The sequence below is a fragment of the Pristiophorus japonicus genome, unplaced genomic scaffold, assembly GCF_044704955.1.
Source record: "Pristiophorus japonicus isolate sPriJap1 unplaced genomic scaffold, sPriJap1.hap1 HAP1_SCAFFOLD_278, whole genome shotgun sequence".
Lineage (NCBI taxonomy): Eukaryota > Metazoa > Chordata > Chondrichthyes > Pristiophoridae > Pristiophorus > Pristiophorus japonicus.
This window is the reverse complement of record NW_027252538.1, coordinates 439,102-464,930: the sequence shown is the minus strand read 5'-3', so window position 1 is coordinate 464,930 and position 25,829 is coordinate 439,102. Positions and strand designations below refer to the sequence as shown.

Below are 25,829 nucleotides of genomic sequence, written 5' to 3'. Positions count from 1 at the left end.
CTGTATCTAACCCGTGCTGCACCTGACTGCAGAATGCTTCAGGCAGACACTTGGTGCTCAGAATACCCCATTCCACGGCACTGACATCCATCACTTCCATGAGAACAACATTTAACTGTAATTAAAAGATATGAGAAACCCATCAGTTCCTCCCCTGGACACAGATCCAGAGGGACAGTGAGTGTCCCGAACATTGTTGTACAGTGTGCTCGACAGTTCCTCCCTGGATCTGAACGTTTTGGTGATGATTTGAATTTGATGCCCTCGAGTTACTGACTCACCGACTGGTGGAAATAGTTTATCCTCATTTATCTGATCAACTTTGAACAGCTCCCTCAGATCTCCAATTCCCCTTTGTTCTAATGAAAAGAGCCCCAGTTTCTCCAATCTCCCCTGATAACTAAAGCCTCTCTTCCCTGGTACCATCTCAGTGAATCTCTCTGCACCCTCTCCATGACCTCGACATCCTTCCTGGTGTAAGACCCCCAAAACCTGACACAATATTCGAACTGCAGCCTAACCAATGATTTGTGCAGGTTTACCCTTTTGTACTCCACACCCCTATTTATAAAACCTAGGATCCCATGTGCTTTTTAACCACTTTATCAACTTAAAGATTTGTGTATCTGAACTCCTTGTAGGTTTTAGAGTTATTAACATATCATGGCTAAAATATGTTGACATCAAATAGCTGATTAATGTGTATTGTGGGAAATAGAGGTTTAGTCTGAGTTAGAAACTCAAACAGGCCTTCACTGTCGACAGGTTGCTATGACAACACTGATAAGACATTCCATTTACTGAATCAACTGGTTGTAATCTGATCGGGGAAAGGACAGGGTTTTTCTGTTATTAACTGCAATATAAACTTAAACCAGAGTGAGTAATAGAATAGATTAGATTATAATGTGTGATGTTTATACCTATTACTGTGAAACAATCTGAAAAAAAGTAATGAACAGCAAGCAGGGGAGTTTAGGGATAAAGAGAAAATTACTGAGAAAAGTAACTGCTGGGAACCAGGGAAAGTGACCTTGTAAATCACAGATTAGAGAAATTCCAGCTGTCTTTTCCTCACTTCCTACCCAAACCCAGCAGAGAAAACAAAGAAGAGTCCGGTGCCAGAGGTGGATCAGTGCAGGGTATAAAAGTGAGGGGAGACTGATGTAAGGGGGCAGTCGGGACTGGAGACATCGGAGATCAAGCTCAGGGCATCCAGCGGGCTGACCTGGTGTCAGTTACTGTGGACACGCGGGACTTGTATCTTTACTCTGATTGATGGATCAATATAAGGTACGTCAGTGGATTGAGAATCTGCTCATCTTGTATTTCTTAGTAAGATATTAAAGTTCCTGACACTGGACTCTTGAACCTGCTAATTAATGAGGCAAGACATTAGCTAGAATCTTACAACCCTAAATCTCTCTACTCTGCTACTCTTGTTAAAGTTTTACCATTTAATGTACATTTTCTCCCAAAATCTATCATCACATTTCTCTGCATTAAATTTCATTTGCCATTTACCTGCCCCATTTACTAACCTGTGTGTTCACACTGAAGTCACTTGCAACCCCTTCACAGTTGGCCATGGTCCCTCTTTTGGCATCATCTGGAGATTTTGATCTTGACCCGATGGCCTACATCCTAGGGTTTTGAAGGAGGTGGCCATTGAGATAATGGATGCATTGGCTGTCGTCATCCAAAATTCCATAGATCCCAGAAAGGTTCCCGCATATTGGAAGGAAGCTAATGTAACCCCGCTATTTAAGAAAGGAGGGAGAGAGAAAATGGGGAACGTACAGACCAGTTAGCCTGACATCAGTCGGAGGGAAAATGCTAGAATCTAATATTAAGGATGTGGTAACAGAGCAATTAGAAAATAGTAATAGGATTGGGCAGAGTCGACATGGATTTGTGAAAGGGAAATCATGTTTGACAAATCTGTTAGAGGTTTTTGAGATTGTAACTAATAGAATAGATAAGGGGGAACCAGTGGATGTGGTGTATTTGGATTTTCAGAAAGCATTCGATAAGGTGCCACACAAGAGGTTATTAAACACAATTAGGGCTCATGGGATTGGGGGTAATATACTAGCATGGATTTAGGATTGGTTAACGGGCAGAAAACAAATAAATGGTAATTTTCGGCTTGGCAGGCTGTTACTAGTGGGGTGCTGCAAGGATTGGTGCTTGGGCCCCAGCTATTCAGAATCGAATCAATGATTTGGATGAGGGGACCAAATGTAATATATCCAAGTTTGCTGATGATACAAAGCTTGGTGGGAATATAAGTTGTGAGGAGGATACAAAGGGGCTTCAATGGGATATAGACAGGCTAAGTGAGTGGGTAAGAACATGGCAAATGTAATATAATGTGGAGGAATGTGAAGTTATCTACTTTGGTAGGAAAATTTGAAAAACAGAGTATTTTTTTAATGGTGAGTGTTAGGGAAATGTCGGTGTTCAGAGGGACCTGGGTGTCCTTGTACATGAATCACTGAAAGTTAACATACAGGAACAGCAAGCAATTAAGAAAGCAAATGATATATTGGCCTTTATTACAGGAGAATTTGAGTACGAGTAAAAACATCTGACTGCAATTATATAGGGCCCTGGTGAGACTGTACCTGGAGTATTGTGTACAGTTTTGGTCTCCTTACCTAAGGAAGGATATACTTGCCATAGAGGGAGTGCATCCCAGACTGATTGCTGGGATGGGGGGATTGTCCAATAAGGAGAGATTGAGTACACTAGACCTATATTCTCTAGAGTTTAGAAGAATGAGATGTGATCTCATTGAAACATATAAAATTCTTACAGGGCTTGACAGGGTAGATGCAGGGAGGATGTTTTCCCTGACTGGAGAGTCAAGAACCAGGGCTCACAGACTCAGAATAAGGGTTCGGCCATTTAGGACTGAATTGAGGGGAAACTTCTTCACTCAGAGGGTGTCAATCTTTGGAATTTTTTTAACCCAAAGGGATATGAAGGCTCAGTCTTTGAGTATATTCAAGACAGAGATCAATAGATTTTTGGATATTAAGGGAATCGAGGGATATGGGGACAGTGCAGGAAAGTGGAGTTGAGGTAGAAGATCAGCCATGATCTTATTGAATGGCGGAGCAGGCTCGAGAGGCCGAGTCACGTACACTTGCTCCTAATTCTTATATCCTTCTGTTCTTAGACCCCAGCCCAGATCGTTTCTCTATATTGAGAAGAGCAATGGTCCCAACACTGACCCCGGGGGACACCACTGTTTACATCCCTCCAGTCTGAAGAACATCCATTAACCACTACTCTCTGTTTTATGCCCTTTACCCAACTTCCTCTCCACACGGCCCCACTCCCTTTAATACCGTGAGCCTTAATTTTGATGAACAAACCTCCTGTCCGGCACTTTATCAAACACCTTTTGACAATCCATCTACACAACATCCACTGCATTTCCTGTCTCACTACACTGTTATTTCCTGAAATAATCCCTGCTGTCTGTCCTGAATCAATCCATTTCACTACCAAATGTTGCAGAGTTTGCTCCAACCCACAGGGTTTCATCTGTTTAAAGCCACAACAGATCGGCCCACAAAGCGGCACCACGGCAAACTCCAGGGACAGGGAGGAAGTGAGTCAGGGAGCGTCTGTAAATGAGAGAGAAATAGAAACTGGTGAGGGAGCGTCAATGAATGAAGGAGAAATCCAGACAGGTCAGGGAATGTCTCTAAATGAAGGAGAAATGGAGACTGGTCAGGGAGTGTCTGTAAATGAAGGAATAATGGTGACTGGTCAGGATGAGGGCTTCAGCAGCGGATGAGCTGAGGTAAGGGTTGAGGTGGGTGATGCTACGGAGGTGGAAATAGTGGGTCTTCGTTATGCTGCAGATATGAGGTCGAAAGCTCATTCCAGGGTCAAATATGACACCAAGGTTGTGAACAGTGTGGTTCAGCCATAGACAGAAGTTGGGGAGAGGGATGGAGTCAGTGGCTCGGGAACGGAGTTTGTGGCAGGGACCGAAAACAATGGCTTCGACCTTCCCAATATTCAATTGGAGAAAATTTCTGCTCATCCAGAATTGGATGTCGGACAAGCAGACTGACAATTTAGGGACCATGGAGGGGTCGAGAGAAGTGGTAGTGAGGTAGAGCTGGGTGCCGTCAGCGTACATGTGGAAACTGATGCTGTGTTTTCAGATGATGTCGCCAAGGGGCAACATGTAGATGAGAAATAGGAGGGGGCCAAGGACAGATACTTGGAGGACACCAGAGATAACAATGGGGATAACAACAGTGGGAAGAGAAGCCATTGCAGGAGATTCTCTGGCTACGATTAGAGAGATAAGAATGGAACCAGGCGAGTGCAGTCCCACCCAGCTGGACGATGGTGGAGAGGTGGTGGGGAAGGTTCGAGTGGTCAACCGTGTCAAAGGCTGCAGACAAGTCAAGAAGGACAAGGAGGGCTAGTCTGCCTTTGTCACAGTCACAAAGGACGTGGTTTGTGACTTTGATGAGAGCCGTCTCGGTACTGTGGCAGGCGCGGAAACCCGATTGGAGGGATTCAAACATGGAATTGTGGGAAAGGTGGGCACGGATCTGGGAGGTGACAACATGTTCAAGGACTTTGGAGAGGAAACATAGCAGCATAGAAACATCGAAATTTACAGCGCAGAAGGAGGCCATTTCGGCCCATCGTGTCTGCGCCGGCCGACAAAGAGCCACACGGCCCTCGGTCAGCAGCCCTAAAGGTTACATACAAACCCATGAACAATGACGGAAAGGCAAAGAGCACCCAGCCCAACCAGTCCGCCCCACACCACTGCAACACCCCTTATACTAAAAACATCGACACTCCACCCCAACCGGAGCCATGTGATCTCCTGGGAGAGGCAAAAACCAGATAGAAACCCAGGCCAATTTAGGGAGAAAAAAATCTGGGAAAATTCCTCTCTGACCCATCCAGGCGATCGAAACTAGTCCAGGAGATCACCCTGGCCGTATTCTATTCCCTGCAGTACTTACCATTATATCTGTGCTGACCAACAAAAAGTCGTCTAATCTAATCCCAATTACCAGCTCTAGGTCCGTAACCCTGCAGGTTACAGCACTTTAAGTGCCCATCCAACCATCTCTTAAAAGTGGTGAGGGTTTCTGCATCCACCACTCTTCCAGGCAGTGAGTTCCAGATCCCCACAACCCTCTGCGTAAAGAAGCCTCCTCTCAAATCCCCTCTAAACCTTCCACCAACCACCTCAAAACTATGCCCCCTCAGAATAGCCCCCTCCACCAATGGAAATAGACCTTTACTATCCACTATGTGCAGGCCCCTCAACATTTTGTACACCTCGATGAGGTCTCCTCTCAACCTCCTCTGTTCCAATGAGAACAAACCCAGCCTATCCGATCTGTCCTCATCACTAAGATTCTCCATTCCAGGCAGCATCCTAGTAAATCTCCTCTGCACCCTCTCCAGTGCAATCACGTCCTTCCTACAATACAGACCAGAACTGCACGCAGTACCCCAGCTATGGCCTAACCAAAGTATTATTCAATTTAAGCATAACCTCTCTGCTCTCATATTCTATGCCTTGACCAATAAAGGCATACATTCCGTATGCCTTCTTAACCACCTTATCCACCTGGCCTGCTACTTTCAGGGATCTGTAGACAAGCATTCCAAGGTCCCTTTGTTCATCTACACTATTTAGTGGCCTACCGCTTAATGTGTATACCCTTTCCTTATTATCCCTCCCAAAGTGCATCACCTCAGACTTCTTTGAATTAAATTTAATTTGCCACTGCTCTGCCTCCTGCAGCCCATGACTTTCCTCTTCATTATCAACCACATAGCTAATTTTAGTGTCGTCTGCAAACAAGGGGAGGTTGGAGATGGGGTGGTAGTTTGCAAGGATCGGGCGGGGGGGGAGGGGGGGCGGAAATTGAGGGTTAGTTTTTTGAGAAGAGCAGTGATGATGGCAGATTTGAGGGAGAGAGGGACAGTACCTGAGGAGAGAGAACCGTCAACAATTTCAGCTAAATGGTGACTGGTCAGGGAGTGTCTGTAAATGAAGGAGAAATGGTGACTGGTCAGGGAGCATCTGTAAATGAAGGAGAAATGGAGACTGGTCAGGGAGCATCTGTAAATGAAGGAGAAATGGTGACTGGTCAGGGAGCGTCTGTAAATGAAGGAGAAATGGAGACTGGTCAGGGAGCATCTGTCAATCAAGAAAGAAAGAAGAAAGAAAGACTTGTATTTATATAGTGCTGGTCATGACCACCAGAAGTCTCAAAACGCTTTACAGCCAGTGAATTACTTTTGGAGTGTGGTCACTGTTGTAGTGTGGGAAGCGCGGCAGGCAGCCAACTTGAGTACAGCAAGCTCCCACAAACAGCAGTGTGATAATGATCAGATAATCTGTTTTTGTCATGTTGATTGAGGGATAAATATTGGCCAGGACACGAGGGAGAAGTCCCTGGCTCTTCTTCGAAATAGTGCCATGGGATCTTTTATGACCACCTGAGAGAGCAGACGGGGCCTCAGTTTAACGTCCCATCCGAAATATGGCACCTCCAACAGAGCATCATTCCCTCATCACTGCACTGGAGTGTCAGCCTAGATCGATGTGCTCAAGGGAATTGGTGACAAGTCAGGGAGTGTCTGTAAATTAAGGAGAAATGGTGACTGGTCAGGGAGTGTGTGGAAATGAGGGAGAAATGGTGACTGGTCAGGGAGCGTGTGGAAATGAGGGAGAAATGGTGACTGGTCAGGGAGCGTGTGGAAATGGTGACTGGTCAGTGAGCATGTGGAAATGGTGACTAGTCAGGGAGCGTGTGGAAATGAGGGAGAAATGGTGACTAGTTAGGGAGCGTGTGGAAATGGTGACTAGTCAGGGAGCATGTGGAAATGAGGGAGAAATGGTGACTGGTCAGGGAGCTTCTGTAGATGAAGGGAATTGGTAACTGGTCAGGGAGTGTGTGGAAATGAGGGAGAAATCGTGACTGGTCAGGGAGCGTCTGTACATGAAGGGAATTGGTAACTGGTGGCAGTGTGAGCTGCGAGGAGAATGCTATGAGGCTGCAGAGTGACTTGGACAGGTTAGGTGAGTGGGAAAATGCATGGCAGATGAAGTATAATGTGGATAAATGTGAGGTTATCCACTTTGGTGGTAAAAACAGAGAGACAGACTATTATCTGAATGGTGACAGATTAGGAAAAGGGGAGGTGCAACGAGACCTGGGTGTCATGGTACATCAGTCATTGAAGGTTGGCATGCAGGTACATCAGGTGGTTAAGAAAGCAAATGGCATGTTGGCCTTCATAGCAAGGGGATTTGAGTACAGGGGCATGGAGGTGTTACTACAGTTGTACAGGGCCTTGGTGAGGCCACATCTGGAGTATTGTGTACAATTTTGGTCTTCTAACTTGAGGAAGGACATTCTTGCTATTGAGGGAGTGCAGCGAAGGTTCACCAGACTGATTCCCGGGATGGCGGGACTGACATATCAAGAAAGACTGGATCAACTGGGCTTGTATTCACTGGAGTTCAGAAAAATGAGAGGGGATCTCATAGAAACATTTAATATTCTGACGGGTTTAGACAGATTAGATGCAGGAAGAATGTTCCCAATGTTGGTGAAGTCCAGAACCAGGGGTCACAGTCTAAGGATAAGGGGTAAGCCATTTAGGATCGAGATGAGGAGAAACTTCTTCACCCAGAGAGTGGTGAACCTGTGGAATCCTCTACCACAGAAAGTTGTTGAGACCAATTCACTAAATATATTCAAAAGGGAGTTAGATGTAGTCCTTACTACTAGGGGGATCAAGGGGTATGGCGAGAAAGCAGGAATGGGGTACTGAAGTTGCATGTTCAGCCATGAACTCATTGAATGGCGGTGCAGGCTCGAATGGCCTACTCCTGCACCTATTTTCTATGTTTCTATGTTTCTCCTTTGTCCACTCTGCTAGTTACATCCTCAAAAAATTCTAGAAGATTTGTCAAGCATGATTTCCCTTTCATAAATCCATGCTGACTTGGACCGATCCTGTCACTGCTTTCCAAATGAGCTGCTATTTCATCTTTAATAATTGATTCCAACATTTTCCCCACCACTGATGTCAGGCTAACCGGTCTATAATTCCCTGTTTTCTCTCTCCCTCCTATTTTTAAAATTGGTGTTACATTAGCTACCCTCCAGTCCATAGGAACTGATGCAGAGTCAATACAATGTTAGAAAATGATCACCAATGCATCCACTGTTTCTAGGGCCACTTCCTTAATTACTCTGTGATGCAACCTATCAGGCCCTGGGGATATATCGGCCTTCAATCTCGTCAATTTCACTAACACTATTTCCTGAATAATAAGGATTCCCTCCAGTTCCCCCTTCTCGCTAGACCCTCGGAGCCCGAGTATTTCTGGAAGGTTATTTGTGTTTTCTTTAGTGAAGACAGAACCAAAGTATTTGTTCAATTGGTCTGCCATTTCCTTGTTCCCCATTATAAATTCACCTGATTCTGACTGCAAGGAACCTACATTTGTCTTCACTAACCTTTTTCGCTTCACATATCTATAGAAGCTTTTGCAGTCAGTTTTTATGTTCCCTGCAAGCTTCCTCTCATACTCAATTTTCCCCCTCCTAATTAAACCCTTTGTCCTCCTCTGCTGAATTCTAAATTTCTCCCAGACCTCAGATTTGCTGTTTTTTCTGGCTGATTTATATGCCTCTTCCTTGGATTGAATGTTTTCCCTAATTTCCCTTGTTAGCCACAGTTGAGCCACATTCCCCGTTGTATTTTTACTCCAGACAGGGATGTACAATTGTTGAAGTTCATCCATGTGATCTATAAATGTCTGCCATTGCCTATCCACTGTCAATCCTTTAAGTATCATTTGCCAGTCTATCCTAGCCAATTCACGTGTCATACCATCGGAAGTTATCTTTCCTTAAGTTCAGGACCCTAGTCTCTGAATTAACTGTTTCACTCTCCATCTTAATAAAGAATTCTACCATATTATGGTCACTCAATTAATCCTCTCTCATTACACAACACCCAGTCTAGGATGGCCAGTTGTCCAGTAGGTTCCTCGACACATTGGTCTAGAAAACCATCTCTAATACACTCCAGGAAATCCTTCTCCACAATATTGAAACCAGTTTGGTTAGCCCAATCTATATGTAGATTAAAGTCGCCATGATAACTGCTGTACCTTTATTGCATGCATCCCTAATTTCCTGTTTGATGCCATCCCCAGCCTCACTACTACTGTTTGGTGGTCTGTACACAACTCCTGCTAACGTTTTCTGCCCTTTGGTATTCCGCAGCTCTACCCATACAGATTCCACATCATCCAAGCTAATGTCCTTCCTTACTATTGCGTTAATTTCCTCTTTAACCAGCAATGCTGTCCCACCTCCTTTTCCTTTCTGTCTCTCCTTCCTGAATGTTGAATACCCCTGGATGTTGAGTTCCCAACCTTGGTCTTCCTGGAGCCATGTCTCCGTAATCCCAATTATATTATGTTTGTTAATAATTGCCTGTGCGGTTAATTCATCCACCTTATTACGAATACTCCTTGCATTGAGACACAGAGTCTTCAGGCTTGTTTTTTTAACACTCTTTGTCCCTTTTAGAATTATGCTGTAACGTGGGCCTTTTTGATTTTTGCCTTGGATTTCTCTTCCCTCCACTTTTACTTTTCTCCTTTCTATCTTTTGCTTCTGCCCCCATTTTACTTCCCTCTGTCTCCCTGCATAGATTCCCATCCCCCTGCCATATCCGTTTTGTACTGGTCCCACCTCCCCCAGAACCGGTTCCAATATCGCAGGAATTTGAATCCTTCCCTCTTGCACCATTCCTCAATATACGTATTCATCTTAATTATCCTGTTATTTCTACTCTGATTAGCACGTGGCACTGGTAGCAATCCTGAGATTACTATCTTTAAGGTCCGACTTTTTAATTTAACTCCTAGCTCCTTAAATTCAGCTTGTCGGATCTCATCCCGTTTTTTACGTATGTCGTTGGTACCTATATGCACCATGTTAGGGTTAACTTCAAACCACCACTCGGAGTCCATTAGCCTTAAAGTAAATGCAGTTTTTATTAATAAAAGATACAAACCGGCAGGAGAGTTATCCTTGAAGGAATGCTCAAAGAAACTGCCACAGACATCTTATTTTATACAATTTCAGATTATAGCATTACGTAATTACGCAAGTTACAATTAATACGTGCTGATTGATTAACACATGATGGATTGGTCAGGTGCTTCCTCCAATCTGCCTTCTATATGCCTTAATTGGTAATTCCAGATACATGTTGTTATGATTCTTTTTATACAATTCAAATTCTGTTATCTGTGTCTGTGCCTGGCTCCTAAGGCCTTTGGTCTATGAATTGGAACATCTGCTCCTCTGTGGAAGGCATCCCACACATGCTTCCCACAGTCTGAAAATCAGGCTGTGGGATCCATCTTAAAAAACCTGTTAACTCCATTTTAAAACATCCCAATTATTATTATGAATTGTAATTACAATTTGTAATCTGCCCTTTCAGTCCCTCCTGTTGGTCCCTGATTATTTCTAAATAATCAGCTTAGCACATATATGTTCTGAGCTATCTGCTGGAAATGGTGATATCAAGTCCATATCCTTGGGATCGCTCATAGTTCCATCTTTTGCAGAGTGTTTACATACTACCCCTGACCATTTCCCTAGGATATTGGCACGTCACTTATATTTGTTTTTGTCCATACAGAGCATAAGCTCGGGAGGCTTAGTTGTTTCCCTAATGTGTTACAAAGTCATTCGCCTCCCTATCATGCCTACATTATATAGTTAACAAGGCTGTTTGCTGTTCGGCTAGAACCACACGGTTGTATATCCCTCAGATCTTACACAGCAGATATAGTTGTATCACGATATATATCCCTACCACTACCATTATTTGCACAATTGGATGCCACATCAATTTGAGGACTGCGTAGGCTTTAGGTGACCAGCCCTTAAAAATGTCTCACCATGAACAACAATTTTCCTTTCCCTGCCTTATCCTGTCTTGATTCGTGTGTCTCCCGCCTCGGTTTCGTTGATCAGGCGATAGGATTGGGACACTCCCGACTCATGATCAGGTATTTGTTCTGTCTTTGTGTTTGATAACAAAGGCTTTCTGCATTCTTGGTTACAGGCCTTGGTCAACGTCTTCGCTCTGCGTCTCTTGTATCTGCCTGCACATTCTCCCCGGAGTATCAGCACCACTATTGCTGCACTAGGACTAACACATGGGATATAATTCTAATCCCTATCTTGTAACTTTACTCGGGTATGCCTCACACTTGTTACATGACATCACCAACCAACTCGAGGCTATTCCTATCTGTACTGCCACTAGTGTATGTGAAAGGATCCTTATCCACGTATGTATAATCTCAAGTACCAAGGCAGGTTTTTCAGGTTATCCTTTATTTCACTGTCCAGTTCTTTTGCTTTTATTCTTTAGCTCATAATATATTTTAATGTTATTTCTTAATGGTCCTTTGAGCTCAGTGAAATCTTCAAGTAACAGGGGAATTGGTGGTGCTTGCTCTTCCATGTAATCATCAATATCTTGCTTCATCTCATCGCTTATGTTTAATGTCATTGTCTTCCTGGCGTGTATATACGTCATGCGTGCTCTTCCCACTGACACCGTCATTCTGGGAGTAAAGCAAAAGTTAGGCATTGTAATGTTACAAGTCAAACCTCCGTAATTGTAAGTTCCCAGGCTAGTTACCACACAATATTCTCCTCGCCCTTGATAGGTGTAATGTGTGGGTTCAGTTCGGCCAGGGCTTATTCCAGTGACACATCCTTCCGTAGTATTGTCAAACCCGCAGCTATCCTTGCTCCCGTCTCCCACTGGGTGAGGGCATATAGTTAGGTTTCCTTCTCTCCGGCACCCGGATAAAGATATTCCCCTTATATTTCCATTCTTTTTGATCTCATACTGGTCCATCACGGATGTACTCTTCCCCTCGTATTATGTCTGTTTCCCCTCGCATCCTCCTGTAACCGCATACACCCCAGAGCAGGTCTCCAGTTGTCCTGGTTCAACCCTTGTCACTGGATGAAGGCCAAGCTCTGTCAAGCCCCGAGTGGTGGCTGATGTGCAACGGTCACCACACATTAAACAAATCCATGCACAGGCATCTTCCACCCTTCAATTGGAGTTCAGGACTGGAACATCGGGTCCTTCATTGAAACATCTGTGAACTCATGTGGAAGCAAGTCATCCTGGTTCCAGGGAACACCTATGATGATGAGTCATTCCTTTCAGGGTGCAGGCGTCTAATGGCCCAGTGTGCTGTGCCATTTCTTTCAACTGGGTGCTATTTATTCAATCTGGAACTTGCCCGGTTTGTATCTGATCCATATTGTGTCTCACCTGACCGATCATACATCTCCCATAGGCATGACATGTGTCTCTTTTCTTGTCCTCGCCATTGTCCTCTTATTCCTGCTTATTTAGCTCATTAATTGTTCGTGCATGGCCTTCCAATACGGATATCCCTCTAGCAGTATTTTGGATGTTTCAGATCCTAACTCTGAAGATTCTATCCCTATCCTGGCCTGTTTCCTCATTAGTACCTCCATCATTCCCCTCAAACTATCTACTCCTGATGGGATCGCCTGTATATCTAGTGCATCTATTAGAGGGGGGCATGTACAGTTAATACGTCATTCTCTATAGATCTCCTCTGTCTTCCTCCTTTGTGTCTCAGCTTCTTGTGTTACTCCCTTGCTCCTCATGTGTCACTAGCTTTTCTCAGGATTGTGTCTAGTAATCGTGTGTGCAATGCTTTAGTCTTGGGGCTAAACTTTTCTGGCAGGTATAGGGCTGATAAATTTATTTAACATTTCATACTGCACATTGTCAAATAACAACATTACTTCTGTTCCAGGTTTAACTACCACGCGCTTTCCCAAGGTTAATTCCCCTGGTTTACAATATTCAGGTAACATTTTGTTACCCACTTATCTTGTGGCTTCAAGATAAACGCTCCTGACATTCAGATGCCACCCCGCAGGGGCTGCTTTACGTAGTTGTTGTACCCTCCGGTGTGGGTATATGCTTCTGGGCCCTCCAGGGGCAGCCTTGTAGCTTGCCCTTGTAGAATAGGAAGAGCGGTGGTGATCACGTTTATATTCTGTTGATAAAACACATCCTGGATATTCCAGGTTTTTAGTTAGAGTCTTACCATTTCTATTTCAACCGCATTGTTTGCACCATTTCTTCGATTGTTTGCACCGTTTCTCCGGGCATGTGCCCCTTTCCAGAGCAATATTATTATAGCCAGTACCCCTAATATTGCAAATATCCATCCTAATCCTCTAAAAAGTCCCTCTGTCGTACCTTTATATTCTTTCAGCTGGGACCAGTGCTTCCACCAGCCCCTACCTTTCATACTCACGCAAGCACACGTATCTCCACTAATTAATACCTCCTATGGTCCACTCCACCGAGGTGCGAACCCTGGTTTCTCTGCCACCTCCTTAACCATTGCCTTCGCCCCCACCTCGGGGATTATAGCCGAGGCAGTTATCACACCATCTTCATCCTCCTCCTTCTGCCTTTCCCGGACCTCCTGTCGTATACCTTTCAACTGCTCACTCAATTCCCTCACATACTTTCTGATTCGGTCTCATAGGGGGCCTAAGTCAGCTCCTCCTGTCACTATTCCTTCTGGTAACCTCATTGTCTCACTCGAGCCGGTTGTAAGGGTCCGATTCATTCTCTCTACCATCCCTGAACTCTCGGGGTGATATGGGATGTGAAACTTCTGCTTAATGCCGAATATTCTACAAGTTTCTTTCATCACTTGACCCGTGAAATGAGTCCCTTGATCTGAGTCAATCATGTGGTAATAGGACTGCCTCCCATTTAGCATTTCCACCAGTGTGTGTTTTGTGTGCAGTATTATTTCTCCTGTCATTATGACAGGCTCACTAATTTTGACTGCCCAAGTGACACAATCCAGTGCGGCCACACATCTGGACAGACCGGGAGCCGCTGGTGATTGCTGTGTCCAGTAGTAAGCTACGGGTCTCATCCTATCCCCATGTATGTGTGTCACCACAGCTCCATAGAAGTGTCCCTGGTTCTCACAATGTACATGGAACGGGAGATCCATGTTCAGGAGTCCCAGCCCTAGAGCTGACATTAGGGCTTCCTTCAGATTACCGTATGCTGCTTCTTGTTCGGGGCCCCACTCTATAGTTTCTAAGCATGGTCTTCCCCCTTTCACTAGCCGCTGTAATGCTTCTGCAATTGCCGCAGTTAGGTACAAAATTCCTGCAATAGTTGAAGAACCCCAGTACCTTACACACCCCTCGGACTGTTTTTGGTTGGGGAATATTCCTAATGGCCTCCTTCCTGTCATTGGATATGGTCCTAGTTCCTTGGGATATTTTATGTCCCAGGTACGACAGCTTGTCCAATTTATGCCTTTTTGGGATTTACTTTAAATCCTGCTTTCCGTTATCTCAAATGTCTTTTCCATAACTAGAACAGAGTCTAGCACGTAGACTTTGAAAGCTGCTTTCCGTTATCTCAAATGTTCCAGTTTCAAGGCCATTACATCTCACTTCCTGTGGTTCTTCAACCACCGTATCTGAAGTCACAAGTTCAACTTATGTTGTCCTTTGTTCTAAACTGCTAAAACCTGTAGTTTTCACATTTTAATTTTTCCAAAGTCCCTTTTACATTTTCGCAGATAGCTCCCCACTTGCCCAGGAGTTTGACCTGATCCCTGAAGATATTTCTAGATTGTTCGAAGCCTTTTAGTTTTATTTCCTTTTTTTTTTTAAAAAAAAGATCAGATTTAACTTTTTATTTTAAATGAATCTCATTTTATTTTGCCTTTTCTTAACCAGTGGTACTTGAAACCTTCACAACAAAATTAACTCTTCACTGTTCCCATCCTAATTTCTGCTCCCCTTTTGCAGTATTTGTACTTATTGTTGGATTACAAAATGTCAAATATGGTAATACTGTTTTTTTTTTAACATCGGACTTCTCATTTATGTTTATAGTGATTCACAGATCACAGAATGCAAAGTACTTGTTTTATAATTATGTGCTTAACTTCTGTTTTAGAGGCTGATCAAAAACTCTAATCTTTTGCTCTGTAACTTCAATTTTGTGATACAGTATCTCATAAATTACATCTTTTTAAGCTTCAGCTTCTGACGCAGTATGTGTACTTTTATTAAAAGGCTTCCAAACCCAAGATTTTCCAATATAACCAAAATGTTTATCAAGGAGAATCACCTGAAATATCTCAAAATCCCAATTCAAATATTGTACTGCCGATCTTTTATTTCAAGCTCTTTTTACTGAGCTAGAAGCTTTCACATCAAGGTTTTACACAAAGGAAAATGGGGGGGGGGGGGGCGGGGGGGTGACTTCCCCAGCCTGCAGCCTCGAGAGACCCACGTGGGCTTTTTTTTAAAAGGCATTACAACTTCCCTTCGTTCTTTATCTCATTCCTAAACTAAATTTATTGTCTTTCAACCCAATGTAATCAATGATTACATGTTTTCTTTTGACAAGTAAGTGAGCATGTCGAAATTTTTTTAAAAACCAACGGGACCACACATTTTTTATCTTTTGCTCAACAAACCTATCCTTTGTGTATTTCCCATCTCCGCAACTTATCATCCAAATAAATCCGCACGTTAAAATGTAATTCAATTCTAGGTACACACTTTCTTAAAACTTCCCACATACAGGACAACACTGCAAAGGGTTAAAAAAAACTTTCACTCTGTCTGAAAAAGTGGGTGGAGCCACCATTTTCCCAAACAGGCTTTCAGACACATGAAAAATTCATTAATTCCCACCTCAAATATTCTGCAGTCAAAAATCACACAAGCACTTTCATTCAAAGACAGACATTCACAAAGGTCTCTCTTCATTCAACAAAGCTTATTGTTTGGCTGGCTCTATTTTAGGATCCATACTTCATTTAAGATAGTCACTATCAGATTTTTATGGTCGTCCGAAAAATATCTACTAAGCGAGCCGTCCGGCCCCCAATCAATTCTTTAGTTTCCTCGGGTCCTAATCCTAACCCTGTTAATGGGGGATACAAATTTGGGCCAAATTCCTTTGTCCATTCCCTTTTGTCATCTATATCTATTTTTATACTTACATCCTCTTGCCTTTTGTCACTTTCTCTGTCCATCTCACCTTCAGGTATCTTTCTATTCGTCTGTACTGCTGCTAAAATGATCTTTTTCCCTTCATCCTATCCTGCCTTAACCATCTTCTTAACATTTTCAAATTTATCTCTCAGAAACTCTTCTGGTAGTTTATACCTCACCCCTCCAAGGGCCTTGGCAGTTTCCTTTGCCATTTCTTACACCGGGGCTTTTTCCCCAGTTCCCGTTTTTCCGCCTTTACTTATGCGGAGCTTTTTCCACCGAGGCTTTTTCCCCCGATATCCCGTATACGTACTTATTCTCCTGACACACGTATCTACTTACAGTGTTCTGACACGCCCCTCGGCTGGATTTACCGGCTGCACGGACTCTGCTTCAGATTCATTGGATCTCTGGCTGGGACTTTGGGAGGAGAATTTCTCAAGGTAATTCTCTACTCACTCGGTTTGGCTGTTTGAGTTGAATCTTCCCCTGCAGTAGATCCTGCCCGACTACGCCAAGTTGTTAGGGTTAACTTCAAACCACCACTCGGAGTCCGTTAGCCTTAAAGTAAATGCAGTTTTTATTAATAAAAGATACAAGCCGGCAGGAGAGTTATCCTTGAAGGAATGCTGAAAGAAACTGCCACAGACATCTTATTTTATCCAGTTTCAGATTATAGCATTACGTAATTACGCAAGTTACAATTAATACGTGCTGATTGATTAACACATGATTGATTGGTCGGGTGCTTCCTCCAATCTGCCTTCTATATGCCTTAATTGGTAATTCCAGATACATGTTGTTATGATTCTTTTTAAACAATTCAAATTCTGTTATCTGTGTCTGTGCTCGGCTCCTAAGGCCTTTGGTCTATGAATTGGAACATCTGCTCCTCTGTGGAAGGCATCCCACACATGCTTCCCACAGTCTGAAAAACAGGCTGTGGGATCCATTTTAAAAAACCTGTTAACTCTATTTTAATACATCCTAATTATTATTATGAATTGTAATTACAATTTGTAATCTGCCCTTTCACACCACGACAATTGGCTGTTCACCACCCCCCTCCCAGAATTCCCTGCAGCCGCTCCAAGTCATCCTTGACCCTTGCACCAGTGAGGCAACAGACCATACCATCCTGGAGTCTCGGTTGCGACCGCAGAAATGCCCATCTATTCCCCTTACAATAGAATCCCCTACAACTATAGCTCTCCCACTCTTTTTCCTGCCCTCCTGCGCAGCAGAGCCATCCCTGGTGCCATGGACTTGGCTGCTGCTGCCTTCCCCTGATGAGTCATCTCCCCCAACAGTACCCAAGGTGGTGTTTTGGAGGGAGATGACCGCAGAGGACCCCTGCACTACCTTCCTTCCACTGCTGTGCCTGATGGTCACCCATTCCCTATCTGCCTGTGTAAACTTTATCTACGGTGTGACCAACTCACTAAACATGCTATTCACGACATCCTCAGCATCGCGGATGCTCCAGAGTGAATCCATGTGCAACTCCAGTGCTGCAATGCAGTCTGTCAGGAGCTGCAGCTGGATACACTTCCTGCAAACATAGAAGTGTTCCTGATTTCCCACATAGCACAGGAGGAGGAGGAGGAGGAGAGGGAGGGGAACCAATGGCTCCCCTTCAGGGGAGGAGAGGGAGGGGAACCTTCAGAGGAGGAGAGAGAGAAGAACCAATGACACTATATCTGAACCCACCCCAAGTCAGCACCTACAGGTGAGGAGAGGGAGGGGAACCAGTGAGTGTAAAACTGAACGCGGCCACACTCAGCACCTTCATGCGAGGGCAACCAGTGAGCGCAGAACTGAACTCAGCCAGAGTCAGCACCTTCAGGGGAGGAGAGGGAGGGGAACCAGTGAGTGTAGAATTGAACACAGCAATAGTCAGCTCCTTCAGGGGAGCAGAGGGAGGGGAACGAATGAGTCTATATCTGAACCCACCCCGAGTGAGCCCCTTCAGGAGAGGAGAGGGGAACAAGCGTGTGCGGAACTGAACCCAGCCAGAGTCAGCTCCTTTTGGACAGGGAGTGGTAACCAGTGAGTGTAGAACTGAACCCAGACAGAGTCAGCACCATCACAGGAGTAGAGGGAGGGAAACCAGTGAGTGTAGAGCTGAACCCAGCCAGAGACAGCATCTTCAGGGGAGGGGAACCGGTGAGTGCAGAACTGGACCCAGCCAGAGTCAGCACCTTCAGGGTAGGAGAGGGAGGGGAACCAGTGAGTGTAGAACTTAACCCAGCCAGAGTAAGCTCATTTGAGAGGGAGGGGAAGCAATGAGTGCAGAACTGAACCCAGCCAGAGTCTGCACCATCAGGGGAGGAGAAGGAGGGAAACCAGAGTGTGTAAAATTGAACCCAGCCACAGTCAGCACCTTCAGGTTCACTCCCTGGTTCCACTCATAGAAACATCGAAAATAGGTGCAGGATTAGGCCATTCGGCCCTTCGAGCCTGCACCACCATTCAATAAGATCATGGCTGATCATTCCCTCAGTGCCCCTTTCCTGCTTTCTCTCCATACCCCTTTATCCCCTTAGCCGTAAGTGCCATATCTAACTCCCTCTTGAATATATCCAATGAACTGGCATCAACAATTCTCTGCGGCAGAGAATTCCACAGGTTCACAACTCTGAGTGAAGAAGTTTCTCCTCATCTCGGTCCTAAATGGCCTACCCCTTATCCTAAGACTGTGTCCCCTGCTTCTGGACTACCCCAACATCGGGAACATTCTTCCTGCATCTAACCTGTCCCGTCCCGTCAGAATCTTACATGTTTCTATGAGATACCCTCTCATCCTTCTAAACTCCAATGTATAAAGGCCCAGTTGATCCAGTCTCTCCTCATATGTCAGTCCTGCCATCCCAGGAATCAGTCTGGTGAACCTTCGCTGTACTCCCTCAATAGCAAGAACATCCTTCCTCAGATTAGGAGACCAAAACTGAACACAATATTTCAGGTGAGGCCTCACCAAGGCTCTGTACAACTGCAGTAAGACCTCCCTGCTCCTATACACAAATCCCCTAGCTATGAAGGCCAACATACCATTTGCCTTCTTTACCGCCTGCTGTACCTGCATGCCAACTTTCAATGACTGATGAACCATGACTCCCAAGTCTCGTTGCACCTCCCCTTTTCCTAATCTGCCGCCATTCTGATAATATTCTGTATTCACGTTTTTGCCATCAAAGTGGATAACCTCACATTTATCCACATTATACTCCCATCTGGCAATCCCCTCATCACGGGAATGGAGACAAGTCCAGACCTAAAGTGTGCGCAGTACTCCAGGTGTGGTCTTACCAACGCCCTGTACAGTTGTAGTAGGACTTCCCTACTTTTATACTCCATCCCTCTTGCAATAAAGGCCAGCATTTCATTTGCCTTCCTGATTACTTGCTGTACCTGCATGCTGAGTTTCATGTACAAGAACCCCCAGATCCCTCTGCACTACGGCATTTTGTAATAGTCCCCATTTAAATAATAATTTGCTTTTTTATTTTTCCTACCAAAGGGAATAACCTGACATTTTACAACATTATAGTCCATCTGCCAGATTTTTGCCCGCTCATTGAGCCTATCTATATCCCTTTGTAGATTCTTTGCGTCCTCCTCACAACTTGCTTTCCCACCTATCTTTGTATCATCTGCAAATGTGGCTACGTTACACTCAGTCCCTTCATCCAAGTCATTAACATAAATTGTAAATTGTTCAGGCCCCAGAACTGATCCCTGCGACACCCCACTAGTTACAGTTTGCCAACCGAAAAATGACCCATTTTTCCTGAATCTGTTTTGTGTTAGTTAACCAATCCTCTATCCATTTTGACTGCAGGGGTTGGATTCTATTGTTATTGCTGGTGGTACTCGCATCCTGACTGAATCGTGTTTGTTCTGTCAGTTGGAGTTTGTTCTGCTGAAGTTGATAACCCCTATAACTGGGCTGGAGTTGAATATTTTGATATTTCAAACAACACAGTGTGTCGATAATTGACGTTTCCAAGATAAGGTGAGACTAATTGATGTCCTGTTACCGACTGCACCATTTTGCGCATTTTCTCCTTTCTAATTTGAATATTTCAGTTCTCATACCTTCAATTACTCTTATGGACAAATCCCAGTTCCCCATAAATTTGAGAGTACTTCTCCTTACATAAGAACATAAGAAATAGGAGCAGGAGTAGGCTATTCCTCGAGCCTGCTCCACCATTTAACATGATCTTGGCTGATCCAATCATTGACTCAGGTCCACTTCCCTGCCCGCTCCCCATAATCCCTTATTCCCTTATCAGTTAAGAAACTGTCTATCTCTGTCTTAAATTTATTCAATGACCCAGCTTCCACAGCTCTCAGATGGTTATAAATCTGTGGAATTCACTGCTTCAGAGAGAAGAAATTCCTCCATCTCAATTTTAAATTGGCAGCCCCTTATTCTAAGATTATGCCCCCTAATTCTAGTCTCCTCTATCAGTGGAAACATCCTCTCTGCATCCACCTTGACAAGCCCCCTCATAATCTTATACGTTTCGATAAGATCACCTCTCATTCTTCTGAATTCCAATGAGTAGAGGCCCAACCTACTCAACTTTTCCTCTAAAGTCAACCCCCTCATCTCTGGAATCAATATTGTGAACCTTCTCTGAATTGCCTTCACAACAAGTATATCCTTTCTTAAATATGAAAACCAAAATTGCATGCAATATTCCAGGTGTGGCCTCACCAATACCCTGTATAACTGTAGCAAGACTTCCCTGCTTTTATACTCCATACCCTTTGCAAGATTCCATTGGCCTTCCTGATCACTTGCTGTACCTGCATACTAACCTTTTGTGTTTCATGCACCAGGTCCCGCTGTACTGCAGCACTATGCAATTTTTCTCCATTTAAATAACTTGCTCTTTTATTTTTTTCTGCCAAAGTGCATAACCTCACACTTTCCAACATTATACTCCATCTGCCAAACTTTTGCCCACTCCCTTAGCCTGTCTATGTCCTTTTACAGGTTTTTTGTGTCCACACTGTTTTACCTCCCATCTTTGTATCATCAGCAAACTTGGCTACGTTACCCTCGGTCTCTTCTTCAATATAGGTTGTAAATAATTGGGATCCCAGCACTGTTCCCTGCAGCACCCCACTCGATACTGATTGCCAACCCAAGAATGAACCATTTATCCCGACTCTGTTTTCTGTTAGTTAGCCAATCCTCTATCCATGCTAATATATTACCCCCAACCCCATGAGCTTTTATCTTGTGGTAACCTTTTATGTGGCACCTTATCGAATGCCTTCTGGAAATTCAAACACATCACATCCACTGGTTCCCTCTTATTCACCCTGTTCATTACAGCCTCAAAGAACTCCAGAAAATTTGTTAAACATAGTATATTCTTCAATGCAAGGAGTCTAGGGAATAAGGCAGATGAGCTGAGGGCACAGACAGACACGTGGGAGTATGATATTGTAGCTATTACTGAGACATGGCTAAAAGAAGGGCAGGAATGGCAGCTCAACATTCCTGGTTGCAGGGTTTTCAGACGAGATAGAGATGGGGGTAAAAAAGGAGGGTGCATTGATTAAAGAAACAATTAAAGCTGTGAGGAGGGATGATGTGTCAGAAGGATCATCAAATGAGGCTACATGGGAGAACTGAAGAACAAAAAAGGGACAGTCACACTGCTGGGGATGTACTATAGACCCCCAAACAGTCAGAGGGAGACAGAAGAGCAAATATGTCGGCACATTTCTGTCAGGTGCAAAAACAATAGGGCAGTAATAGTCGTGGATTTCAACTACCCTAATATTAACTGGGATAGAATTAGTGTGAATGGTATAGAGGGAGCAGAATTTTTAAAATGTATTCAGGAGAACTTTTTTAGCCAGTACGTAGCAATCCCAGCAAGAGAGGGGCGGTTCTGGACTTAGTTTTAGGGAATGAAGCTTGGGCAAGTGGAAGGGGTATCAGTGGGAGAGCATCTTTGGTGCTGGTGATCATAATTCAGTCAGATTTACGGTAGCCATGGAAAAGGACAAAGATAGACCAGGAATAAAAGTTTTCAACTGGGGAAAAGCTAATTTTACTCAGCTGAGATGTGATTTCGCCAAAGTGGACTGGAAACAGCTACTTGAAGGCAACTCAGTGTCCGAGCAGTGGGATGCATTCAAGGGGGAGATAGAGGGTTCAGAGCAAGTACGTTCTCCTAAAGAGAAAGGGTGGGGCTAATAAATCTAGAGGGACGAACATTTACTTTAGCCACTCTTCCTTTTTACATACCTGTAGAAACTCTGTTTTTAGATTTCTTGCTAGTTTACTTTCCAAATCTATCTTCCCTTTATTATTTTTTTAGTCATTGTTTGCTGGTTTTTCAAAGTTTCCCAATCCTCTAGCCTCCCACTAATCTTGGCCATTTTGTGTGACATTGTTTTCAATTTGATACCCTCCCTTATTTTCTTAGTTAGCCACGGATAGTTATCCCATTTGTTAAAGTCTTTCCTTCTCATTGGAATATATTTTTGTTGAGAGCTATGAAATATCTCCTTAAATGTCTGCCACTGCTCATCAACCGTCTTACACTTTAAATCTATTTTCCCTGTCCACTTTAGCCAGCTCTGCCTTCATACCTTTGTAGTCTCCTTTATTTAAGCTTAGAACACTGGTTTGAGATCCAACTTTCTAACCCACCAACTGAATTTGATATTCAACCAAGCTATGATCACTCTTTCCCAGTGGATCCTTTACTAGGAGACCATTTATTAATTCTGTAAAAATTATGAGGACAGGTTGCACAGACTAGGCTTGTATTCCATTGAATATAGAAGATTAAAGGGTGATCTAATTGAGGTGTTTAAATGATTAAAGAAGTTGATCGGGTGGATGGAGAGAAACGATTTCCTCTGGAGGAGGAGTCCACAACAAGGGGTCACAACCTTAAAATCAGAGCCAGGCCGTTCAGGGTGAGGTTCGGAAGCACTTCCTCACACAAATGCTGAGTGGCTGTTTCTCTTGGCTCGAGAGTCCAGAACTAGAGGTCAGAGTCTCAGGATAAGGGGTCGGCCATTTAGGACTGAGATGTGGAGAAATTTCTGTAGTCCGAGGGTTGTGAATCTTTGGAATTCCCTACCCCAGAGTACTGTGGATGCTGAGTCGTTGAGTATATTCAGGGCTGAGAGAGAGCTGTTTGGACAGTAAAGGAATCATGGGATACGGGGATAGTGCGGGAAAGTGGAGCTGAGGTAGAAGATCAGCCTTGATCTTATTGAATGGCACAGCAGGCTCGAGGGGCTGTTTAACCCACTCCTGCTCATATTTCTGATGTTCTTAAAGCCGAGTGGAAATCTGGAACTCTGTTCCCCATAAAACTGAGGCTGGGACAATTGAAAATTCTAAAACTGAGATAGATAGATTTCCTTAGGCAAGTGTATTAATGGCGATGGAACCAAGGCAGGTAGACAGAGTTAAAATACTGATCAGCCACAATCTCATTGAATGGCAGGACAGGCTCAAGGGGCTGAATGGCCTATTCCTGTTCCTATGTTCCTACTTACAGTGATGACTTTTGCAAACAGCTTTCACAGGGGATTAGAAGGTGAGGATATACAGACAGGATTAAACCTGGGTCCCTCCTGTTCCTATAACTCAGTCACACTGGGTGTTACCTTTACCCACTGAGCCATTGGGAGGAGGGTCCAGTGACCCTGCTGGAAAATGCACGTGTGAGGCCTCAGGTGAGGACAGTGGAATAGCTTGTCGACACTCACTGTCGAGGTTCACACAGGGAGATTGGGCACATGGGTCACATATTGGAGAGAAATTGGTGAGTGTAGAACTGAACCCAGCCAGAGTCAGCAACTTCAGGGGAGGAGAGTGAGGGGAACCAGTGAGTGTAGAACTAAACCCAGTCAGAGTCAGCACCTTCAGGGGAGGAGAGTGAGGGGAACCAGTGAGTGTAGAACTGAACACAGCCCGAGTCAGCAGCTGCAGGTGAGGAGAAGTAAGCGTACCAGTGAGTGAGTGTAGAACTGAAACCAGCCAGAATTGGTGGTGAAAACTGGGAGTGGAGGAGAAACAGTATAGAAATGTGCGATGGTTTGGAGTTCAGCACAGCAGGAGGGACAATGAGTGGGAGCTTTGGAAGAACAAGAGAGGAAAGAATGTTCCATGGAAACTAGATGTGTCTATTCTGAATTTCTGCCTTGTACTGACAGTGATGAGTTTTATTATCTCCTTTTACAGTGTATTATAAGGGGAGATTTTCAGACAGGAAACACAAACCAAACCTCACATCAAGATCTCACAGAGTCAGGACCTGAATATCATCGGCCTTTGAAAGTGGAAGGAGAAATATTTGTCTATTCTGTCTGTGGGAAAAGATTTCAAACATCAGTGTGACTGGAAAAGCACCGAGACACACACACCCGAGTGAGTGTTCCAGTGCACTGCCTATGGAAAGAGCTTTAACCAGTTACACAGCCTGAATAAACATCGCACCATTCAAAGCGCGAAGAAACTGTAAACGTGTTGTGTGCGTGGGCGAGGCTTCAACTGATCATCCAACCATGGAGAGTCACAAGGATACACGCACCATGGAGAAACCGTGGAAATGTGCTGAATGTGGGCAGGTATTCAGATCACCGTCTGAGCTGGAAATTCATCGACGCAATCACACTGGGGAGAGGCCGTTCACCTGCTCAGAGTGTGGGAAGGGATACACTTGTTCATCCTACCTGCAGTCACACCAACGCACTCACACTGGGGAGAGGCCGTTCACCTGCTCTGAGTGTGGGAAGAGATTCACTCATTCATTCATCCTGCTGACACACCAGCGAGTTCACACTGGGGAGAGGCCATACATCTGCTCTGAGTGTGGGAAGGGATTCACTCGGTCATCCAACCTGCCGATACACATGCGAGTTCACACTGGGGAAAGGCCGTTCACCTGCTCTGTGTGTGGGAAGGGATTCATTCAGTCATCCACCCTGCTGATACACATGCGAGTTCACACTGGGGAGAGGCCGTTCACCTGCTCTGTGTGTGGGAAGGGATGCAGTACGTCATCCAACCTGCTGAAACACCAGCGCGTTCACAAGTGACTGCAGGGGTTGGAATCTGCTGTTATTGCTGTTGTTAATCACATCCTGACAGAACCATGTTCATTCTGACAGTTGGGGTTTGTTTCTGCTGATGTTAATAACCCTATCACTGGGCTAGGCTTTAATATTCTGGATATATTGCTGATTGTGTTCTCGGGGCTGCAGTGTCCATTTAAGAAACGCTGTGTGTTACCTTTCCCCTTAATTCAGCGACTCACAACAGAAAGTTAGTTTGCAATAAAATTATGAACTTTTACTTTAATCCTAAATTGATCTTTGGCACAAAATCTACAATAGTGTGTGAAAGTTGCCACTGAATAAAATCTCCAATTAGAAAAAGCTTGCTGACAATTCTTACTAACTTGCACATTACACACAGTGGCCCCTCCATTATCCACCAGAAAGAAGGGGAATGGGAATTGGTGGGGAATCAGTGTCCCCAAATGTTGCCCCTCCCGTCTGGTGTAGCAATCCCCTCGGCACGAGAATAGAGACAAGTCCAGACCAAAACTGCGCAGTACTCCAGGTGTGGTCTTGCCAACGCCCTGTACAGTTGTAGCA

At 44.4% G+C, this 25,829-nt stretch overlaps 2 protein-coding genes and 1 long non-coding RNA gene across 9 annotated transcripts in view; 2 read left to right on the top strand and 1 right to left on the bottom strand.

Moving 5' to 3' along the window:
- The window catches only part of LOC139247648 (uncharacterized), a 497,861-nt gene that overhangs the window by 135,778 nt on the left and 336,254 nt on the right, over positions 1 to 25,829 (bottom strand). The window lies entirely within an intron of this gene.
- The window catches only part of LOC139247638 (zinc finger protein 229-like), a 401,943-nt gene that overhangs the window by 350,101 nt on the left and 26,013 nt on the right, over positions 1 to 25,829 (top strand). The window lies entirely within an intron of this gene.
- LOC139247641 (zinc finger protein 664-like) lies at positions 1,099 to 25,607 on the top strand. Its single transcript, XM_070871728.1, has 3 exons — positions 1,099 to 1,293; positions 20,017 to 20,190; positions 24,412 to 25,607. Exon 3 carries the CDS (start codon positions 24,735 to 24,737, stop codon positions 25,266 to 25,268), a length of 534 nt encoding a protein of 177 aa, XP_070727829.1. The 5' UTR covers positions 1,099 to 1,293; positions 20,017 to 20,190; positions 24,412 to 24,734; the 3' UTR covers positions 25,269 to 25,607.